The sequence below is a fragment of the Schistocerca serialis genome, chromosome 8, assembly GCF_023864345.2.
Source record: "Schistocerca serialis cubense isolate TAMUIC-IGC-003099 chromosome 8, iqSchSeri2.2, whole genome shotgun sequence".
Taxonomy (NCBI): domain Eukaryota; kingdom Metazoa; phylum Arthropoda; class Insecta; order Orthoptera; family Acrididae; genus Schistocerca; species Schistocerca serialis.
This window is the reverse complement of record NC_064645.1, coordinates 559,849,301-559,867,693: the sequence shown is the minus strand read 5'-3', so window position 1 is coordinate 559,867,693 and position 18,393 is coordinate 559,849,301. Positions and strand designations below refer to the sequence as shown.

The 18,393-nt window shown below is 39.5% G+C and overlaps 1 protein-coding gene across 2 annotated transcripts in view; it reads left to right on the top strand.

Annotated features, from left to right (window-relative positions):
* LOC126416082 (protein numb) overlaps window positions 1-18,393 on the top strand; it is a 234,531-nt gene that overhangs the window by 177,221 nt on the left and 38,917 nt on the right. For both annotated transcript variants that reach the window (XM_050083570.1, XM_050083569.1), the window contains one exon: window positions 13,045-13,190. In XM_050083570.1, the coding sequence (XP_049939527.1) occupies window positions 13,045-13,190 (146 nt within the window). The remainder of the gene's footprint in view (window positions 1-13,044; window positions 13,191-18,393) is intronic.

Sequence of the window (18,393 nt, the reverse complement as noted above, 5' to 3'; positions counted from 1 at the left end):
GTTTGGAAGCAAGAGACATTGTAACATTCTTATGTCAATATGGAGGCAAAATCAGCAGTGTGTTCAGAAAGAGACAGCTATGTTTTCAGGTCCTGCAGTAACCACAACCTCAGAAATTGCAGCGTATTTGGAAGAAACAGTGAAATATTTGTGACAAAGCAGATGTAAATTTCACAGCTCTCCTGTTAGGGTGACAATGGTGGTGATTAAAAATTGTGATACCAAAGACAATGGGCTAAGTAAACGAAAAGGGCAGAAAAAGTAGAAATTGATGTGAACAATTTCTTTATGTTTATTTTATTTTTACTTGTATCATCAAAACAGACAATTAATACATGGCATAAATTTAGAATATGTGTAATGTTAACTTTCTGGACAGAACCCTTGCATCAATTTTGATTAGTCATAATACATTAAAAAATGTTTTCTCAAGGAGCCTCTTAGGGGCTTGTTTTATATTCAGGGTGCTCTTATACTCGGGTAAATACTGTTAACTGAGGTTTTGTGTAATTGATGATGTAGCCAACCATTGGATGTCATACCTAACCTAAAGAAAGCAAAAAGTTGTATTTTAATTGGACCTATGTAGTACAGTGACATTATCCTGACTGGGGAAAAATTACATATGGGGATCCCCAATGCTCAGTCTTAGGGCCAAGAATTTTCAGATTTTTACAAAAATATTTTCATAAGTTACCAGTAAGGTTGTTTTGGACACATAATTTATTTTGTAGCAAATCAGCGTTTGTGGTTCACAGTTCTGCAAAGAATACGTTATCCCTGAACTTCATTGCATATCAACGCAAATAAACGTGCATTTTTTGAAAATTTTTGGAAGCTACCATTGTCCTTTGCATAATCTATGAGCAATTTGTAGCAAATCAGCATTTGCGATTTAGTTGCTGTAGCAGATTTTCTAACTGGCATTCTGTGATACATCTAGTTTTCCCTTAAAGAGGAGTAGCCCTATATTTTATTTGCATTTCTTGTTATTTAACTCTAGTTTGCTAACAACTATAATTAATCTCAAAATCTTTTAGGAAACTAGTAGCTTTTACCACAAGTTTTTGTGTTGCATTAATAGAAATATCGCTTTGTGTATTTGCTTCAGTTCTTATAGGGGATTAACAACTTTTTAGCACAATGGACTAAAAGATAATAAACAGGCTTAATTCAAAGTTATTTGTTCGCTGCCTTATAATACATTGCACCAGGTAAAATGCTGCCCCACTGTGAATGCTGTTCTTGATGACTGGATGAGTTGGTTGATGTTCTTCTGCAACAGTAAATTGCAGCTGTCCTGATTACTGTCAAACGACTGGCAGCTCCTGCGAATCTGTGTGTTGAAAGAGCTCCCTAGAGTCATGTACCTGTGATACCTGTATCAGAGATAACTCAAGTACTATCCTCTCCCGAGGATCCTGTGTCCAGTGCAGAAAGTACGGGATATATCATTACTTGACCACTCAACTGTGAGTGGCATGTCAGTGGTAGATGTAAGAGTTCTGTACGGGGTGCACAGGGACCAGGGAGGAACCAGTCACCTTTTTTGGGGAAACCTCTTTTGTCCAGTGCCGGGAGGAGGCAAACCCAAAAATTCAGGGGTCTAGAAATCATCGGCAGTTCAAATGTACGGTGAAAGATGGCAGCAAGGGACAGGAAATAACACCAGGTTCATTCAGTGTGTACGCCTGGTGGCCTCGTTCTACATATTGAAGAGGCTGTTCCAGCAGCCATTGAGGGAACATGATGCAACCAACTGAAGATTGTGGAGCACTTTGGAAAAATGATGTCAGTCGTCTGAGCTTGCAGGTCGTTCTCGGATCGTTCCAGCGACTGACGAAGAAGGATGAGAATACCAGCCTTGCACATGCATCATCGCCAGAACTGATTGTAGCTCTTTGGTTCCGAGTTGAGCGGAAGACCTGAACCAGAGACTTCGAGAGTCCTGTGATGAGCTAGACTGCGACTTTCTGGGCTTGGGTCATAGGGCTGAGAGTTGTAGAGTCCCCCTAAATGGTCAGGTGTGCACTACACATCAGAGCCTGCCACTCAGCTAGTTGTCTGTGTGTGGGTTGCACACAAGGGTTTTTAGATTAGGTGACTCTCCACCCAATCCAGATAATGACAGCTGTAGCAAGCACAGAAGTATCTATGTAAGATCAAAAGAAATGCCTCCCACAGATGAGAATATTGAAATCCTGATGGTAAACTGCTGAAGCATTCGCAACAAAGTGCCAGAGTTTGAAGCGCACATGGAAAAAATCTGAAATTGAGAGCATTGAGATTTTTGGGGAAAATTTAAGTGTATATCAAAAGGATAGGCAAATGGGTAATTGTGGTGGTGTATTTGTCACAGTAGCCAAGAAACTTGAATCAACTGAGGTAGAAATGGAAGCTGCATGTGAGATTGTTCGGGCAAGACTCGGTATCAGGAGTGGGCATAAAATATTTCGATCCTTGGTTGCACACCAGACTCATCTCCAGGTGTGACTGAAAACTTCAGAGAGAACCTCAGTTCACATGTACGGGAGTTCCCCAGACATCCTGTAATCATCGGTGGAGATTTCAATCATCCAAAAGTTAATTGGGAAAATTACAGTTTTATTTACAAATTACAGAGTGCAGCAATAAGTTGTATTTTTCTTTCTCTTTCTTTCTTCCTTCTACTGTGGCTGATACTCAAACAACAGGGAACTGACATGAATGGAGACCAGAAAATAGTGCATTGATAATGGCTAACCACAAGCTGAAACCTGGATTTGCCAAATGAAACCTGCAAAAAAAAAAAAAAAAAAAAAAAAAAAAAAAAAAAAAAAAAAAAAAAAAAAAAAAAGTAAAAAGGTGAGTGCGCCCACTTTCCTAATGGAAGGTAACCTGATGAATTACAGTTTTGTTAGTGGTGGATATGATAAGACATCCTGCTAATCTTTACTAAATACCTTTTCTGAAAACTACCGAGAACAGACAATTAGGAACGCCACTCATGATGGAAATATATTGGATCTAATGGCAACAAATAGAGGATGTCCACATTGAAAGTGGCCCAACTTTAAAAGAATAGTTGACCATGCACTGGATAGATATATATACCCAGTAGAACAGTTCAGAATGGGAGGGACCACTATGGTATACAGTCACTGTAAAGAAACAGAGATTACTGCATAATAGGTGTGAAACAAAGCATAGGCCCATAGATAGAGATGCTAAATGAAACATATTTGGCTGTCAAGAGAACAATGTGTGAAGCCTTCAATGACTACTGTAGTAGAATATATTCAAGTTACCTCTCACAGAGCCCAAAGAAATTCTGGTCATATGTAAAGGCTGTTAGTGGCACCAAAGTCAGTGTCCAGTCCCCTGTGAATGAGACAGTAAGTGAAATTGAGGGTAGCAAAACAAAAGCTGAAATGCCTAACTCCATTTTCAAATGTTCCATTACAAAGGAAAACCCAGGAGAAATGCCCCAATTTAATACTTGTACCATGGGAAAGATAAATGAAAATAAGTGTGAGTGGTGTGAGAAACATATGGAATCATTAAAATTGAACAAAGCTCAACAGTCCAGTGGAATGCTGGTCAGACTATACTGAATTTGCAGCTGAGTTAGTCCCTCTTCTGACTATAGTCTTATCATAGATCTCTCGAACAAAAAGCTGTGCCCAGTTTTTGCAAAAAGGCACAGGTCACTACAAGAAACTAGTAGAAATGAACCACAAAACTACTGTCAAATATCATTGACACTGATTTGTTGTTAAGTCGTAGAATGTATTCTGAGCTCAAATATAATGTGGTGTCTTTAACGGAATGATCTCCTCAGTGCCAACCAGCATATTTTTCAATAATATCGATCATGTGAAACCCAACTCACACTTTTCTTGCATAACGTACTGAAAGCTTTGAATCAAAGCAGTCAGGTAGACACCATATTTCTTGATTTCGAAACAGCATTTGACTCAGTATCACATCTACGCTTATTGTCAAAAGTATGATCATATGGAATATCAAGTAAAATTTGTGGCTGGATTGAGGACTTTCGGAGGACACAGCATGTTATCATGGATGGCAAGTCGTCATCAGATATAGAAGCATCTTCTGGTGTGCCCCTGGGAAGTGTGTTGGGTCCCTTGCTGTTCATGTTGTATATTAATGACCGTACAGACAGTAAAAATAGTAAAATCAGGCATTTTGGAGATGTTGCAGTTATTTACAATGAAGTACTATCTGAGAGAAGCTCCATAAATAGTCATATCTTGATAAGATTTCAAAGTGGTGCAGACATTGGCAACTTGCTTTAAATGTGCAGAAATGTAAAATTTTGCACTTCACAAAGCAAAGCAAAACAAAACAAAAACATAGTATCCTGTGACTATAATCTTTCTTTCTTTTCTTCTCTTATTGTTGGTAAGTCTCCCATGACCCCGTGTTCTGAGTGACTTTACTGAACTGTACCCCTTTCCCTAAACCTCTTGTCCTTTCCCTTCACCCCTCTTCCTTTCCATTCAACTCAAGGAGGAGCCATTGGCTCCAAAAGCTTGTAAAAGTTAAACCCTTTCGTGTGTGTGTGTGTGTGTGTGTGTGTGTGTGTGTGTGTGTGTGTGTGTGTGTGTGTGTGTGTATTTTCTAAAACAACTTATTTCAGCTGCATTTGCACTTGCAGTCATTGCAGAGCTTGAGGAGAGACAAATCAGTCAGTTGACATATTTTGCACATTTCCATTGAATAATGTTCTGGGTTAACTCATCTTTTAGAGAGAATCTTCATTACTTAAAAAAGCTGCTGTAAGAATAGTATGTGGTGCTCCCCGTGATCATACTGTCGTTATCTGTTTAAGGAGCTTGGCATTGTGAGTACTGCTTCACAGTGTATTTATTCTCTCATGAAGTTTGTTGTAAATAATCTACTGCTGTTCATATGGAACAATGATGTACATAATTACAATACCAGAAGTAATATGGCACTCATTACTCCACATTAAGGTTGTCTTTAGCACAAAAGTTGATGCACAGTGCTGCAACTAAAATTTTTGATCACTTATCCAATGATATAAAATATTTAACAATGGAAAATCCAGGCTGGAATAATGACAGATTATGAGAAGGATAGGTTGCCACTCATCATATAATGGAGATGTTGACTCACAGGCAGGCACAACAAGACGACGACTGCAGATATAAAATATCTGACAGACAACAAAGTAAAATTTGAAAACAACTCGAAAAAGTTTCTCCTTGACAACTTTCTCTATTCCATAGAATGATTTCTGTTACTGTAATTGGTAAAAGATGGTGCGTAGGAATTACTAACTCATATCTGTATATTTAAAAAAGAAGAGAGAGAAAAAAAATAACACTTCAGCATGTAGCCAATTTACAAATTAATTTGTGATGTGGATGTAAAATGGGTCTTTCCACATAGTTACAATGTATCGTGCATGTGAACTATGAAACATGAAACTAGATCTAACTGAACTAACTCTAAACCAGTCATCTGTGATATTATTATTTTCAGTCACCATCATCACTACCACTAGTATCATTATCCTTAATTGTAAGCCTACTGGCTTCCCTTTCTTCCTCACAGTCATCTTCTGAGCCACCCATGGCATTCAACATGCAGCACGTTTTGAAGCCTTTCATAATAGATTCACTTGAGAGCCTGCACCTCTTATAGATTCACTAGATATTTTGCCTGAGACAGTAAGGTCCATTGTCCCAACGAGGATACTGAGGGTTTACTTAACTGTCCCCCCTTCCGCGAGTGAGGTCATGGTCTCTTTGAAGAAACAGCTCACTGTAAAGCTATTGCAGGTGGGCTTTAAAAGGTCTAATCACAACAACATCAATTACATGTTGTGTGGTCATGGTGCCAGGACTTTGTTGTTCTTTGCTGTCAGATCCTTAACCTCCTGGGTGAGATGTCCAGTGAAAGAATCCAGCAGCAGCATTTCCCTTGTGGTAAGCAAAGAATCTGGTATTCCGTTACAAACAATGTTTGACCTTTCTAGCATCCGGTCATTTGTCGTCCATCTATTTTGTTGGCATCTAAAGATAAGTCCTGCAGGCAAGTGGTTTTCCCCCCCCTGTGAAGAATCTCACATGGGAGCATACTTCCCTCTGCTAGTGCACTCATCATTAGTGTTTTCTGGTGTTTTCATTGCCAGAAAACTTTTAACACCATTCATGTTCACCATAACATCTGACAGCCTGTCAAAATAAACAGCTGTCTGATTATATTTATTTATGTTGATGATTCGCAAATAGTTTTTCATCAAATGCCATAAGAGACTGCTGAACTAGTGTCTTGGCTCAATGTAAGCCCTGCCCTCATCATTTCCTCATATACCCACCAGTACTTGCTTTGAATTCGATGAAACATGCAGTTGGGAAGTTGTTCTTCATTTAGATAATTTCTTTAGTAACAAAGATTTCTTCACTGCATTTCTGTTGCACATATTGAACAACATGACCACACCGTAACACCACCGCCTCCGAATTTTACTGTTGGCAATACACGCACTTAAACACCCTGCCATCGGATCGCCACATTGTGCACTGTAATTAGTCACTCCACACAACGTTTTTCCACTGTTCAATCGTCCAATGTTTTCGCTCCTTACACCAAGCATTTACCGGCATGATGTGTGGCTAATGAGCTGCCACTGTAGCATGAAATGAAAGTGTTCTCGCCTCCTGCCTAACTGTCATAGTACTTGACAGTGGATCCTGATGCAGTTTGAAATTCCTGTGTGATGGTCTGTTTCCACATCGGAAACAGTGGACCTAGGGATGTTTGCGAATGTGGAAATCTCGCATAAAGACGTATGACGCAAGAAACACTCAATCACGTGACCACGTTTGAAGTCCGTGAGTTCCGCAGAGCTCCCCATTCTGTTCTATCACGATGCCTAATGACTACTGAGGTGGCTGATATGGAGTACCTGGCAGTAGGTGGCAGCACAATGCACCTAATATGAAGAACGTATGTTTTTGTGGGTGTCCGGATACTTTTGGTCACATAGTGTATGTACTGGAAGCTTAGTCGCGATCCGACACAGAAAGACAGAGAAGTTATTAAAAGACTTAAGAATGCCAGATGAAGTGATGATGAAATTCATATCACGTGCTACCAGACCTCCCAGGCTATATGGATTGCAAGAGATACACAAAGAAAGTGTACATCATAGGCCCATCGTTAATGCACTCAGTTCAGTCACCTACAGGCTGATAGAACACTTGGCAGGGTTATTTGCACCCAAACTGGGACATTCTGAACACCACATTGGTAACTTACAGGCATTTGTTGAGACATGCAAGAAAATGAAGGTAAGACAATGGATATAGTTGTTGGTCTGCACTTAGTGCCACTATTTATGAGGGTGCTGGTACAAGGCGTACTGGATTTTTTGGACCTACAGTTTCCTCTCGGGACTGTCAAGTAGTTCCTCCATGCCTTAATGCCAACATACTTCCTGTACCACAACAAATATGGCTATGGATGGCACAGCGATGGGATTTTAGTGGAGCACTTTGAGGGGCAAGATCTGATCTCCCCGACATCGCGCCCTACATTCTTTCTTCAGTGTTCTGACGACACATTTCTGAAATGGCCTCCCGCTGAAAATGCACAGCAGCAGTTTGTCAATCACATGAATGGTGCCCATTAAATTTACTGTCTTGATGGAAAGGAATGGCAAGCTACTATTCTCAAGCATTCTAATCAAGAGGAAAGAATGATTCAGTGAACAGGAAAGCAATACACATGGACCGGTACTTGAATGCCAACTATTTTCACCACTCTTGTACACACAAAAGTGGTCATGAACATGTTACTTCACAGAGCAAAGATTATTTCTGATGATCACCACCTACAGACTAAATTGCAGCATTTGAAACAAGTGTTCAGAGAGAAAGGTTAAAGCAACACAGACAATTTCAGGAGCCACTGACAAAGGATGCCTCGTGAATTGGCGGAATGGTCAAGCCATCTGCATTCCTACCATACTGGGGGCAACAAGCAGCAAGATACAGCTGCAGAGAATGGAATGAGACCAGTGTTCTGATCGTCCTGAAGAAATACGTTATGATGACGTAGCTGTTTGAGTGCTCGGTGTGAATGGTGTTCACTGTGAATGTGGCAGCATCTGTGCTGTCCAGTTACGTTAATGACATTAATGTGACCACCGCCTATGTTAAATGTCAACATACGAAAACACAGAAAGCAGGTGGCAGCTCTAACAGTGGGGGGTATTAAAATGTGCCAGGGGATGCAGAAAACAGTGCATTGGTTGTTATATAATGGAAACAGAACGATTTATCTGACATCCAAAAGGGCTGATAATTGGCTTTCTATCCAAGAATGGAAGCATTACCAAAAGGTCAAGTTTAACTGTTTGCGTGCCGCCGTGGTTGAAATGTACTGTGTGTGGCAAAATGGCGCTATTCAAGATTCGCACTGAGGCAACTGTGGTGCACTGTGGACCGTAGATGATAGGGGTGAATGACAGTTCTGGAGATGTGTACATGTGAATAGACATGCAGGTGTTGGGCTTTTGACCACCAGACAATTGACCACCCAAATGAACCAAGGAGCTACCAACAGTGTTTCCTCAATGACTGTTCAACGCAGGTTGGTGCATATGGGCCTTCACAGCAGCTGCCTGGTTCATGCACCTATGCTGACTGATAATCATCAGTGATGAAAGCTGGAGTTTGCATGCCAATACCATAACTGGACATCCATTCTGTGACAACAGTTAGTGTTTTCAGATGAATCACGTTTTACCTCTTATTGGACAGATGCCGTTGGTCTGTATGGCATGAAACATCTGAAAGCAAATACCTTGCAACAAACAAGGGAGTGTTATTATATGGAGAATGTTTTTGTGGCATTCCCAAGGTGATCTCGTCATTATGGAAGGCACGCAGTATCAGCACAAGTATTCATGTATCCTTGGGGACTATGTCCACCCCTATACGCAGTTGTTTTTCTCCACAATGGCATCTACTAGCAGGACATTTCAACATGTCACTCATCTCACATTGTACATGTGTTGTTTGAAGAGCAGCACTCCCCAGATTTAACCTCTGAAGCATGTGCGACATCAATATGCAGTCTTCACTTTTTGAATGATGATGTTCGAAAGATAGCCACTAGATAGCAGTGTCACACTTCCCTTAACTTTATGTGGATGGAATTTGCATTTGTTATTCGCACGCACTACAAATGTTTTTGTACGTGTTACGAATGTTTTTGTCTTTGTGTGTGTGCGCAGATATGTATTTTTTTTTTTTTTGTGTGTGTAAGTTGCACATGGTGGCTGGGCTGACTGAAGATGAAGTTCTGCAACTTTTGATGGAAGGTGATAATGCGGAAGACAAGTTTTTATTGTCTTCTGATGGCTTTTCAGATGACAGATTGGCAGTGCAGGATGCAGTCCCATCTGACTGAGAGGATTGTGACTGTATTTCTGCACCAGCTGCATTTGCATTGAGCATTGCTGAAGGTAGGCCGAAACTCTGAATTCCCAGTAATGCAGGGCCATTAGCTTGCTTCGGATTGTTCTTTGTCAGTGAAATAACAGAAATGATTATCAAAGAAACAAAAGAATATGCAGAAACTTTTTTACACAAGGAAAGTGAAAAAAATATTTTGTCCGAAGCAATAACTATTTGTAAACTGATTTGCAACTGACGTTGATAAAATCGGAGTCCATTTAGCTCTATTTTTACTGATGGATATAGTGTCTAAAAGAGCAGCTGAAATGTACTTTACCAAAAAGAACATGCAAGAAATGCCCTTTGTCCCTACTGTTATATGTGAAGAAAGATACCTGCATTTTACTGACAACAGGTACATGGCAGTAAAAACATTTATAAAATTGTGTCTGTGATAAAGCATTTGAAAGCAAGATTTCAGAGAGCTTATGAGCCAGGAAATAATGTGTTGATGAATCCTTGTTGCTGTGGAAAGACACACTCTCGAGCAACCAGTACACACTCTTGAGAGCAGCGTGCTTCAGGATAAAATTTTTTGAACTGTGTGACAAGAATTGGTATTTGTGGGCCTTTATTTTGTACACTGAAAAAGATACTTATCATAAGAGTCAAATAACAAAAGACAATAATCCTCTGTCAACAAATGTGGTGGTAAATTTGAGTGAAAGTATGTTATATGTAGGTTGGTGTGTGTATATGGTCAATTACTATTAAAGTCCTGACCTGTTCAGAAGACTTGTGGACAGGAATACTGATCCAGTAGGAACAGATAGAACATGTACGAAAGGAATGCTACATATTTTAAATAGGAAATCATAGAAGGGACAGATCATCAGTGCACCAAAGGGGAAATTGGTGGCTCTGAAATGGAAAGATAAAAGGGAGGTTACAATGCTGACGACTAAGCATGGTGCATCAGCAGTAGGTGTGCAAAGAAGAGGAAAGAGGGGGAGAAATGCAAGTAACCCAGATACCACTCTGTATTTCTGACTACAGCCAGAAGGAGAAAGCACTGTTTGGTACAAAAACTTTAAGCATTTGTTAAATGTATCTGTTCTAAATGCTTACATAATGTATTGTCAGAATGGAAACAAGGAGGAGAATTTAGAGTTCAGAGTGAAACTGATAGATGAACTTTTAACTAATTACCACTACAGTGCCATTGAACAGGAGGAAAGAAGGCCATTTGTTATTAGTGACTGACACGGACTTATTGATAGACACCGCGCACAAGAAAATCCAGCAACAAAAAACAGAAGAGTGGACCTAAGGAGACGTGTGCTGTGTGCAGCAAAACAGCATAGAAGATGGACATCATATAGATGCAACACTTGTCCTGCAAACCCAGCATTGTGTATTTTGATGAGGTTGGAGATTTATCACTCTCAAAATACCATCTAAAGAATTAATTTTTACAAAATGGTTAAAATTCTTTGTGCCTAAAGTGATTTAGCCTATTAAACCCTTATGGTTTTAAGAGTTCACTTTTTTGGGGGGGGGGGGGGGGGGCCATGTTATTTCTGGTACTTCATTAGATACAGCATTTGCAATATGGGATGGATGTAGCACTTCCAAGTGTGTACAATAGATGTCACTCTGTGGGTGCTGTAAGGTGGAGGGCAGCATCATGCTTGATGGGTTAAACCCAATCCAGAACTTGTGCAAACACCTCAGTTCGCATCATGGATCCTCAACCGAGACCCCTAGCACAGCAGGCCACGGCACTGGTGTTGACATGGCGCTACATCCCTGTTAGTACCGTCCAGAACCTTATTGACATTTTTTCTGCACGTCTCGCAGCAGCCCATTCTGCAAAAAGTGGTTATTCTGGCTTTTCACAGTTGGTCACATTTATGTGACTGGACAGTGTATATAGGTCAGCCCGTGTTCACTGTTGCTGAGTGCTGAATTGAACATGTGCATCATATTAAACTAAGGCAGCTTGAGACGTTTGGCCATAGCTGAATATTGCCTAGAACACAGACATAAAATACAATTTGGAAAAAAAGTGGGTTTTAGATCATGCATTCAATTGTAAAGGAGGCAGATGAAATTAGAACAAACCACTGCAGTATTAACAGTACTAGGGATCCATAGATAATAATGTATGGGAGCAGGCTTTGGATATTGAGTAAAAGCAAAGACAAAAGCTTCAATGCTTATAGGGAGGCAGGAGCAGTAGTTTCAATCAAACATGGCCCCTTGTGCCACCTGACATCACTTGGTCCAGCAGTGAGCTCAAGCTGCTATGAGCTGCCGAACTCACCTGCTCACTCACAGAGGTGACACTTCAGCCCTTTCTGGAAAGTTCCAGATGCTGGAATCGTGCCTATAAAGCAGAACCCTGTGCCAGTTCAGCAATAAGAGGTTTTTACCCTGGGTGACGATGTGGGATACAGCCGTTAAAAGTTAAAGTGCTTTATTCGGAGTGATGGCATTTGGAAACTGAGAATATTGTATTCAGACAAGCCAGCACAAAAGATTCAAAGGATATGTGTCAGTATTTTCTGAACTACTGGTATCTTTATAGAACTGTAATTGGAAGAAATAAAACACTAAATACATAATGAATAAATTGAAAATGTTAAAACAATTAATGGAGCCCCAGTCTACTGTGGTTACAAATCAAGGCAAGCTTAAGTTATGATATCTTAACTTGGTATATTTTGATGGCACTATTGGCAATAGTGCTTGGTGAAAGCGGCTGAATGACAGTGATACACTTCTTCTTTTATGCTAGCAACCTTCATGCTAAGCTATAGAAAGATATTGTAACAAACAAAACAAATTTATTTTGCATGGTGAGAATGCATTCTAGAAGGCTTCCAAATGCCAGAATATTTTACTTACAACAGGTTTAAGGGAGGCAGGACTTTTCTTAAAATTCTCCAAATCGAAACTCATTGTATTACCCTCTATGGTTGTATTTGGACCGTGTGTGTGTGTGTGTGTGTGTGTGTGTGTGTGTGTGTGGGGGGGGGGGGGGGGCAGATTTATTTGAAGGATAAACTGTAGATATTTATTATGAAGATATGGAACCACTTTTATGAGTGCTGCGAGTATTCTTTGTGAGAAAAGTAGAACCGTATCCTTAGGCTAGAGAGAGGCAGTGTGGATACTTTTTCTTTAAAAGTACTGATCTACTAGTTATGTTTGTGTGTATTCTCATTGTTTCTTGTTGAAAATGGCAGTTCATACCGTTAGACCAGTAAATCACATAAAGCAAATGCCGAAACAGATTTGTTTGTCAGTTTAATTTTCTGTAAATGTTTTAATGTGTGGCTACACAAAATACCACCATCAGGTACTGTACATGAGATTCTTAGATTTTTTCTAGTAGGACTACTTCTTAAAAATACAAATCTGTATTTACAAATTATTTCATCATACACTACTCACTTACCTGTGAATAAAAAAAGAAATGAAAATGGCTTATTGTTTTCATGTTTATGTAACTTGAGTGACAAATTTTTCTTATAACATAGCTACAGTGAAAGTGAGAGACTGCTCCCTGGAAGTAACAAAATATAACCAATGCGTGTTTCAGTGAGCCCTATACCAGAAGTATCCCCTCTGGCTGACAAGTCGGGTATCAGCGTCGGAGATTCTGTGAGCGCCATGTGTCAACAATTGTCGCAAGGCCTGTCACTGCTGTCTTCGAGTGAGGACTTCCTCCCCGCGCGCACTTCACAGGTACGAATATACAAGTTTGGTCAAGTTGGCATCCAGGAGTTATTCTTGTTCACTCTTATTAATGTACCCAGATGGTATTTGAGATTACCTGACTGACATACACACCAAAAACAAAAGATGGTCTAGATATATAATTTTTCGTTTTAAAAATAGTTTGTAACGTGCGCGCAGAGTACACGATACTCATTAAAGCCTGTACTATGGTAAGTTGACGGGCTTCACCTTATGAGAAAGGATTTTTATATAGATATTGACCGCGTGTACCTGAATGGAGGCAAATCAGACTTACACCCACTCTGTAATAACAATGATACGTCAAGTAAGTCCGAAATGCAACTACACGTCAGGACGGACAAGAAACAACACAGAAGATGCTATCAATTTGTTAATAATACAGTCGCCAGCCTAATTAGGCATTAACTGAGTTTCTTTCCTGTACAAGTTGGTGTACGTGCATGCTAAACAGTATGTAATAACACTGCATAATATGGTAAATTTTAGAACCAGAAAATCTACTGAACTGATAATTTCACTTTCTGTACTAATATGGATAAACCATAAATACATAACATTACACTATAATGTTTACTATAAAACTTCGTACTGTCTATTTATCTGATTAAAATCGGGCATAGGTTACCCTAGAAATAGCACTTTCGAAACACACAAACAATGTCAATTTTGACAAAGGTAAAACACTGATAAATTTTGGCCTTTATATTGGCTTTAACTTTGCTGGTCAAATCAGTTTAAAACACTTCAGAATTCAAATGAATAAAAAGGGGGGGGGGACCCTGAAACTGTTATGATTACTGTATAAAAAAATTTAATTACTGAAATCATTGTGTGCTCAAAATTTCCACTATATGAGTTACTACTCTTTTTATCTTATTTCCTGCTCATTTATATACCATTATATCTGTCTCAAAATAATTAAACTTCATTACTAAACCAATTTCAAAATTATCTTCCAACTTTGTCAGACCTTTGTTATTCGTCTATTAGTTCATTAACAACAAAGTTCTTTAAACATCATTCTAACATAGCTAGGTCTGCAGGTAATTATTATTAACATAAACTTTAATTATTCATTTCGGGACACTCGGATTGCACAACATTTGGAAAGGACCATGGCTAGGTTAGTTGTGAGGATAATTAAATGATAGGACAGTTCTGGTAAAATTTAAGTTGTTATTGAACAGTATGGAACAAAAGTAACACTGGTCCACACGAATACAGTACTAAAAGTTTCAACCTGTTCGTATCGATGCGGCGGTTGGCAGGCGGCGAGATGGCGAGGCACAGAGCACACATACAATCACAGCAATGGCTCTTGATGTATCGGCACTTTACTTCTTCTTAGCGTCGCAATACTTTTCCATTTAGTGCCTATGGAATTTTGCCATGCTGTATAGGCGTCAGAACGGCATATCCGAGGCTCAATGAAACTACGTCTTCCAGGAGAGCCTCCTCGATCCAGAACGCGTTGCTCAGACCAATGCCCAACTCCTGTTATGCCGTTCAGTGCCCGTGTGCATTTTCCCGCACTCGCCTGCCATCCACCTTTTACCGTTCCCCTACAGACAGGGTATTCACCCGAGGTTTTGCATTCTACATATCCTAATACATTGCCTATGTATGGACCAGACGCACAATTACAATTTTAACATCTTACAATAGTTTCAACGTTTCTTACATTTCAATTCTGTTATAATATTGCTTGAAATTTGACATAAACATTAATATTCACATCGAAAATTGTTTACAGTTTCTTTAACATAATGGCATGAAACAAAAAAGAAATGAAATCAGAACATCGATTACATTAATTTATCGAAAATCAGAAGAAAAAATTATTATATGTACAATAGTACAGCGTTGTTGTTGTTACAAGTTCTACTGGCATTAGGTTCATTGTAGTGCACACTGCCTTCTTTAGATTCCTTCACGTTTTCCTTTCATCGTAGACCACTAAAACGCCTTTCATTGCTGCCGCAGTTATGTTGCGTGTTATATCCGATAAAAAATTAAGTTTAGGCAATTACAGTAATGCTGATGGGAGCAGAATACTATCCTCTTTAAATAAGGGGATGATTGACGTATCTCACTATTAATTGTCAATGACATTTAATGATGAAAATTGCACTAAAACCTTAGAAAATTCTCAAGATGTGTAGAAAGAGTGTAACATTTTAGGTATTGAAAACTGTCTTTGTAATACAGGAAGAAAAGCATTATTTTCCAAAGAAGAGAAAAATCTACTCACTTGGTACTAACCTAAGAACATGTCATTATTTACCAAAGAAGAGAGAAATATTCTTGCTGTGTACTAATCTAAGAACATGGGGTGGTAGGGATGACATGTGATGTGAGAGAGGAAACTATAGGTTGAAAGCCATGTATTGTGGACATTTATAATAAAATAAAATAGATTTTAGACACATTAGTTGGGCAAAATGGAGCATGGGGTGTGGAAGGAAGAATAAGATATGATGCCCTGATACAAATCGAAAGGGGAAAATCTCTGCAAATTCTGGTTAAGCAAGGACATGGATTGAAGAGAAACAGTTGAATGTAAGTGGGCAAATGACTAAGATTTGAATCTCAGAAAACTACTAATTGCAAATTGTTGGTAATAAGTAGGTTACAGGCAACAGTTTATAAGGAGACTGTAATAATGGAAATAAGTTAAAAGGAGAGGTATCTGTTGAGAGGCCAGACAAACATGTGGTTCCTGAATAGTGGGAAACAGTTTGGATGGTAGATTGATCTAGCCTTGTAGCATCAACCAAAACAGCCTTGCTATGCTGATTCTGCGAATGGCTGAAAGCAAGGGGAAGCTCCAGTCGTAATTTTTCCTGCAGGCATGCAGCTTTACTGTATGGTTAAATGATGAGGGCATGCTCTTGGATAAAATATTCCACAGGTAAAATAGTCCCCCATTCAGATCTCTGGGCAGGGACTACTCATGAGGACGTCATTATCAGGAGAAACAAAGCTGGCGTACCATGGATCAGAGCATGGAATGTCAGATCCATCAATTGGGCAGATAGTTTAGAAAATTTAAAAAGGGAAATGGATAGGTTAAAGTTAGATGTAGTGAGAATTAGTGAAATACGGTGGCAGGAGGAACAAGCCTTTTGGTCAAATGAATACAGGTTAATAAATATAAAATCAAATAATAGTAATGCAGGATTGTGTTTAATAATGGAAAAAAAGAAGTAGAGTGAACGCATTGCTGAAGCCAAGATAGACACGAAGCACGTCCTACCACAGTAGTGCAAGTTCATATGACAACTAGCTCTGCAGATAATGAAGAGATCGAAGAAATGTGTGGTGTGCGTACTGTAAAACCTTCAGTACACACACCATCAGATTATTTGACTTGCCGCTCTAACGAAGTAGGCGAGTGTCAGCAATGTGTCTCGTGGTCTTATTGTGGCGTGTTTATCTTCTGCCGTTAGGTCAGACGATAGAAATTCCACTTGCACGCTTAGAGTAGCAGATTGACGGTGACCAACTTTAAACAGAACTTGATTAATTTTCACATACATTTATTAAAATAATTACAAGCATAAAAATAACTTAACTTGGTTCTGGATGCTATTTACTATTGACAATCTGACGTTCCTTTGGTCTTGGTACGTTAATCTTATTCTCACATATCTCTGATACTTGACAAATTGTCTATACATTTCTCTTCATGGCTATGTACAGGAATATGATAATCTTGTTAGGCGCAGACTGGAACTTGACTACAGACTAATGCAGACTGACTAATCGGAGGTCTGTACACTCGTTATAATACCTTGCGCGTTCAGGTATCACTGCACGAGTGTGATGCACGAGGAGAAAAGGTTCTACGTTAGCAGCAAATTCATTGGTTGCGTTACATATTAATACGCAGATCGGCGGAAGCAGAATTTGGTCCGTCTCTAAGACAGCGCCATCTCGTAGTGCGGAGACGGACGAGCACTGCGCCTGCGCTGTTGTGCTTAGCGGGGCGCGCTCTACTGGGAGAGTTGTGTACGCGCTGACTACGCGGAACTATGTACACAACAAAATGTGTGGTGCAATAAAAGAAGTTATTCAGATAGTTAAGGGGGACGAAAATTTAGTAGTCATAGGGGACGGGAATGCGATTGTAGGGAAAGGGGGAGAACGAAAAGTAGTAGGTTAATATGAACTAGAAGTAAGGAATGAAAGGGGAAGTTGCCTGTTAGAATTTTGTGCAGAGCATAACTTAGTTATAGTTAACATTTGGTTTAAGAACGTTATGTACATGGAAGAGGCCTGGAGACTCTGGAAGGTTTCTGATAGATTATATAATGGTAAGACAGAGATTTAGGAACCTGGTTTTTAATTGTAAGACATTTCCAGGGGATGATGTAGACTCTTGACTACAACTTACTGGTTATGAACTGTAAATTAAAACTGAAGAAACCACAAAAAGGTAGGAATTTCAGGAGATGGGACCTGGATAAACTGAAAGAACCAGAGGTTGTAGAGAGTTTGAGAGAGCATTAGGGAACAATTGACAAGAACAAGAGAAAGAAACGCAATAGAAGAATAGTGGTTAGCTTTGAGAGATGAAATAGTGAAGGCAGCAGAGGATCAAGTAAGTAAAAAGATGGGGGGTAGTAGAAATCCTTGGGTAACAGAAGAGAGATTGAATTTAATTGATGAAAGGAGAAAATACAAAAATGCAGTAAATGAAGCAGGCGAAAAGGAATACAAACGTCTCAAAAATGAGATCAACAGGAAGTGTAAATTGGCTAACAGGTATGGCTAGAGGACAAATGTAAGTATGTAGAGGCATGTATCAATAGGGGTAAGATAGATACAGCCTACAGGAAAATTAAAGAGACCTTTGGAGAAAAGAGAACCATCTGTATGGATGTCAAGAGCTCAGATGGGAAACCCATCCTAAGCAAAGAACGGAAAGCAGAAAAGTGGAAGGAGTAGACATAGGGTCTATACAGGGGTGATGTACTGGAGGGCAATATTATGGAAATCGAAGAGGATGTAGATGAAGTGGGAGACATGATACTAAGTAAAGAATTTGACGGAGCACTGAAAGACCTAAGTCGAAACAAGACCCTGGGAGTAGACAACATTCCATTAGAACTACTGATAGCCTCTGGAGAGCCAGCCATGACAGAACTTTTCCATCTGGTGAGCAGGGTGTATGAGACAGGCAAAA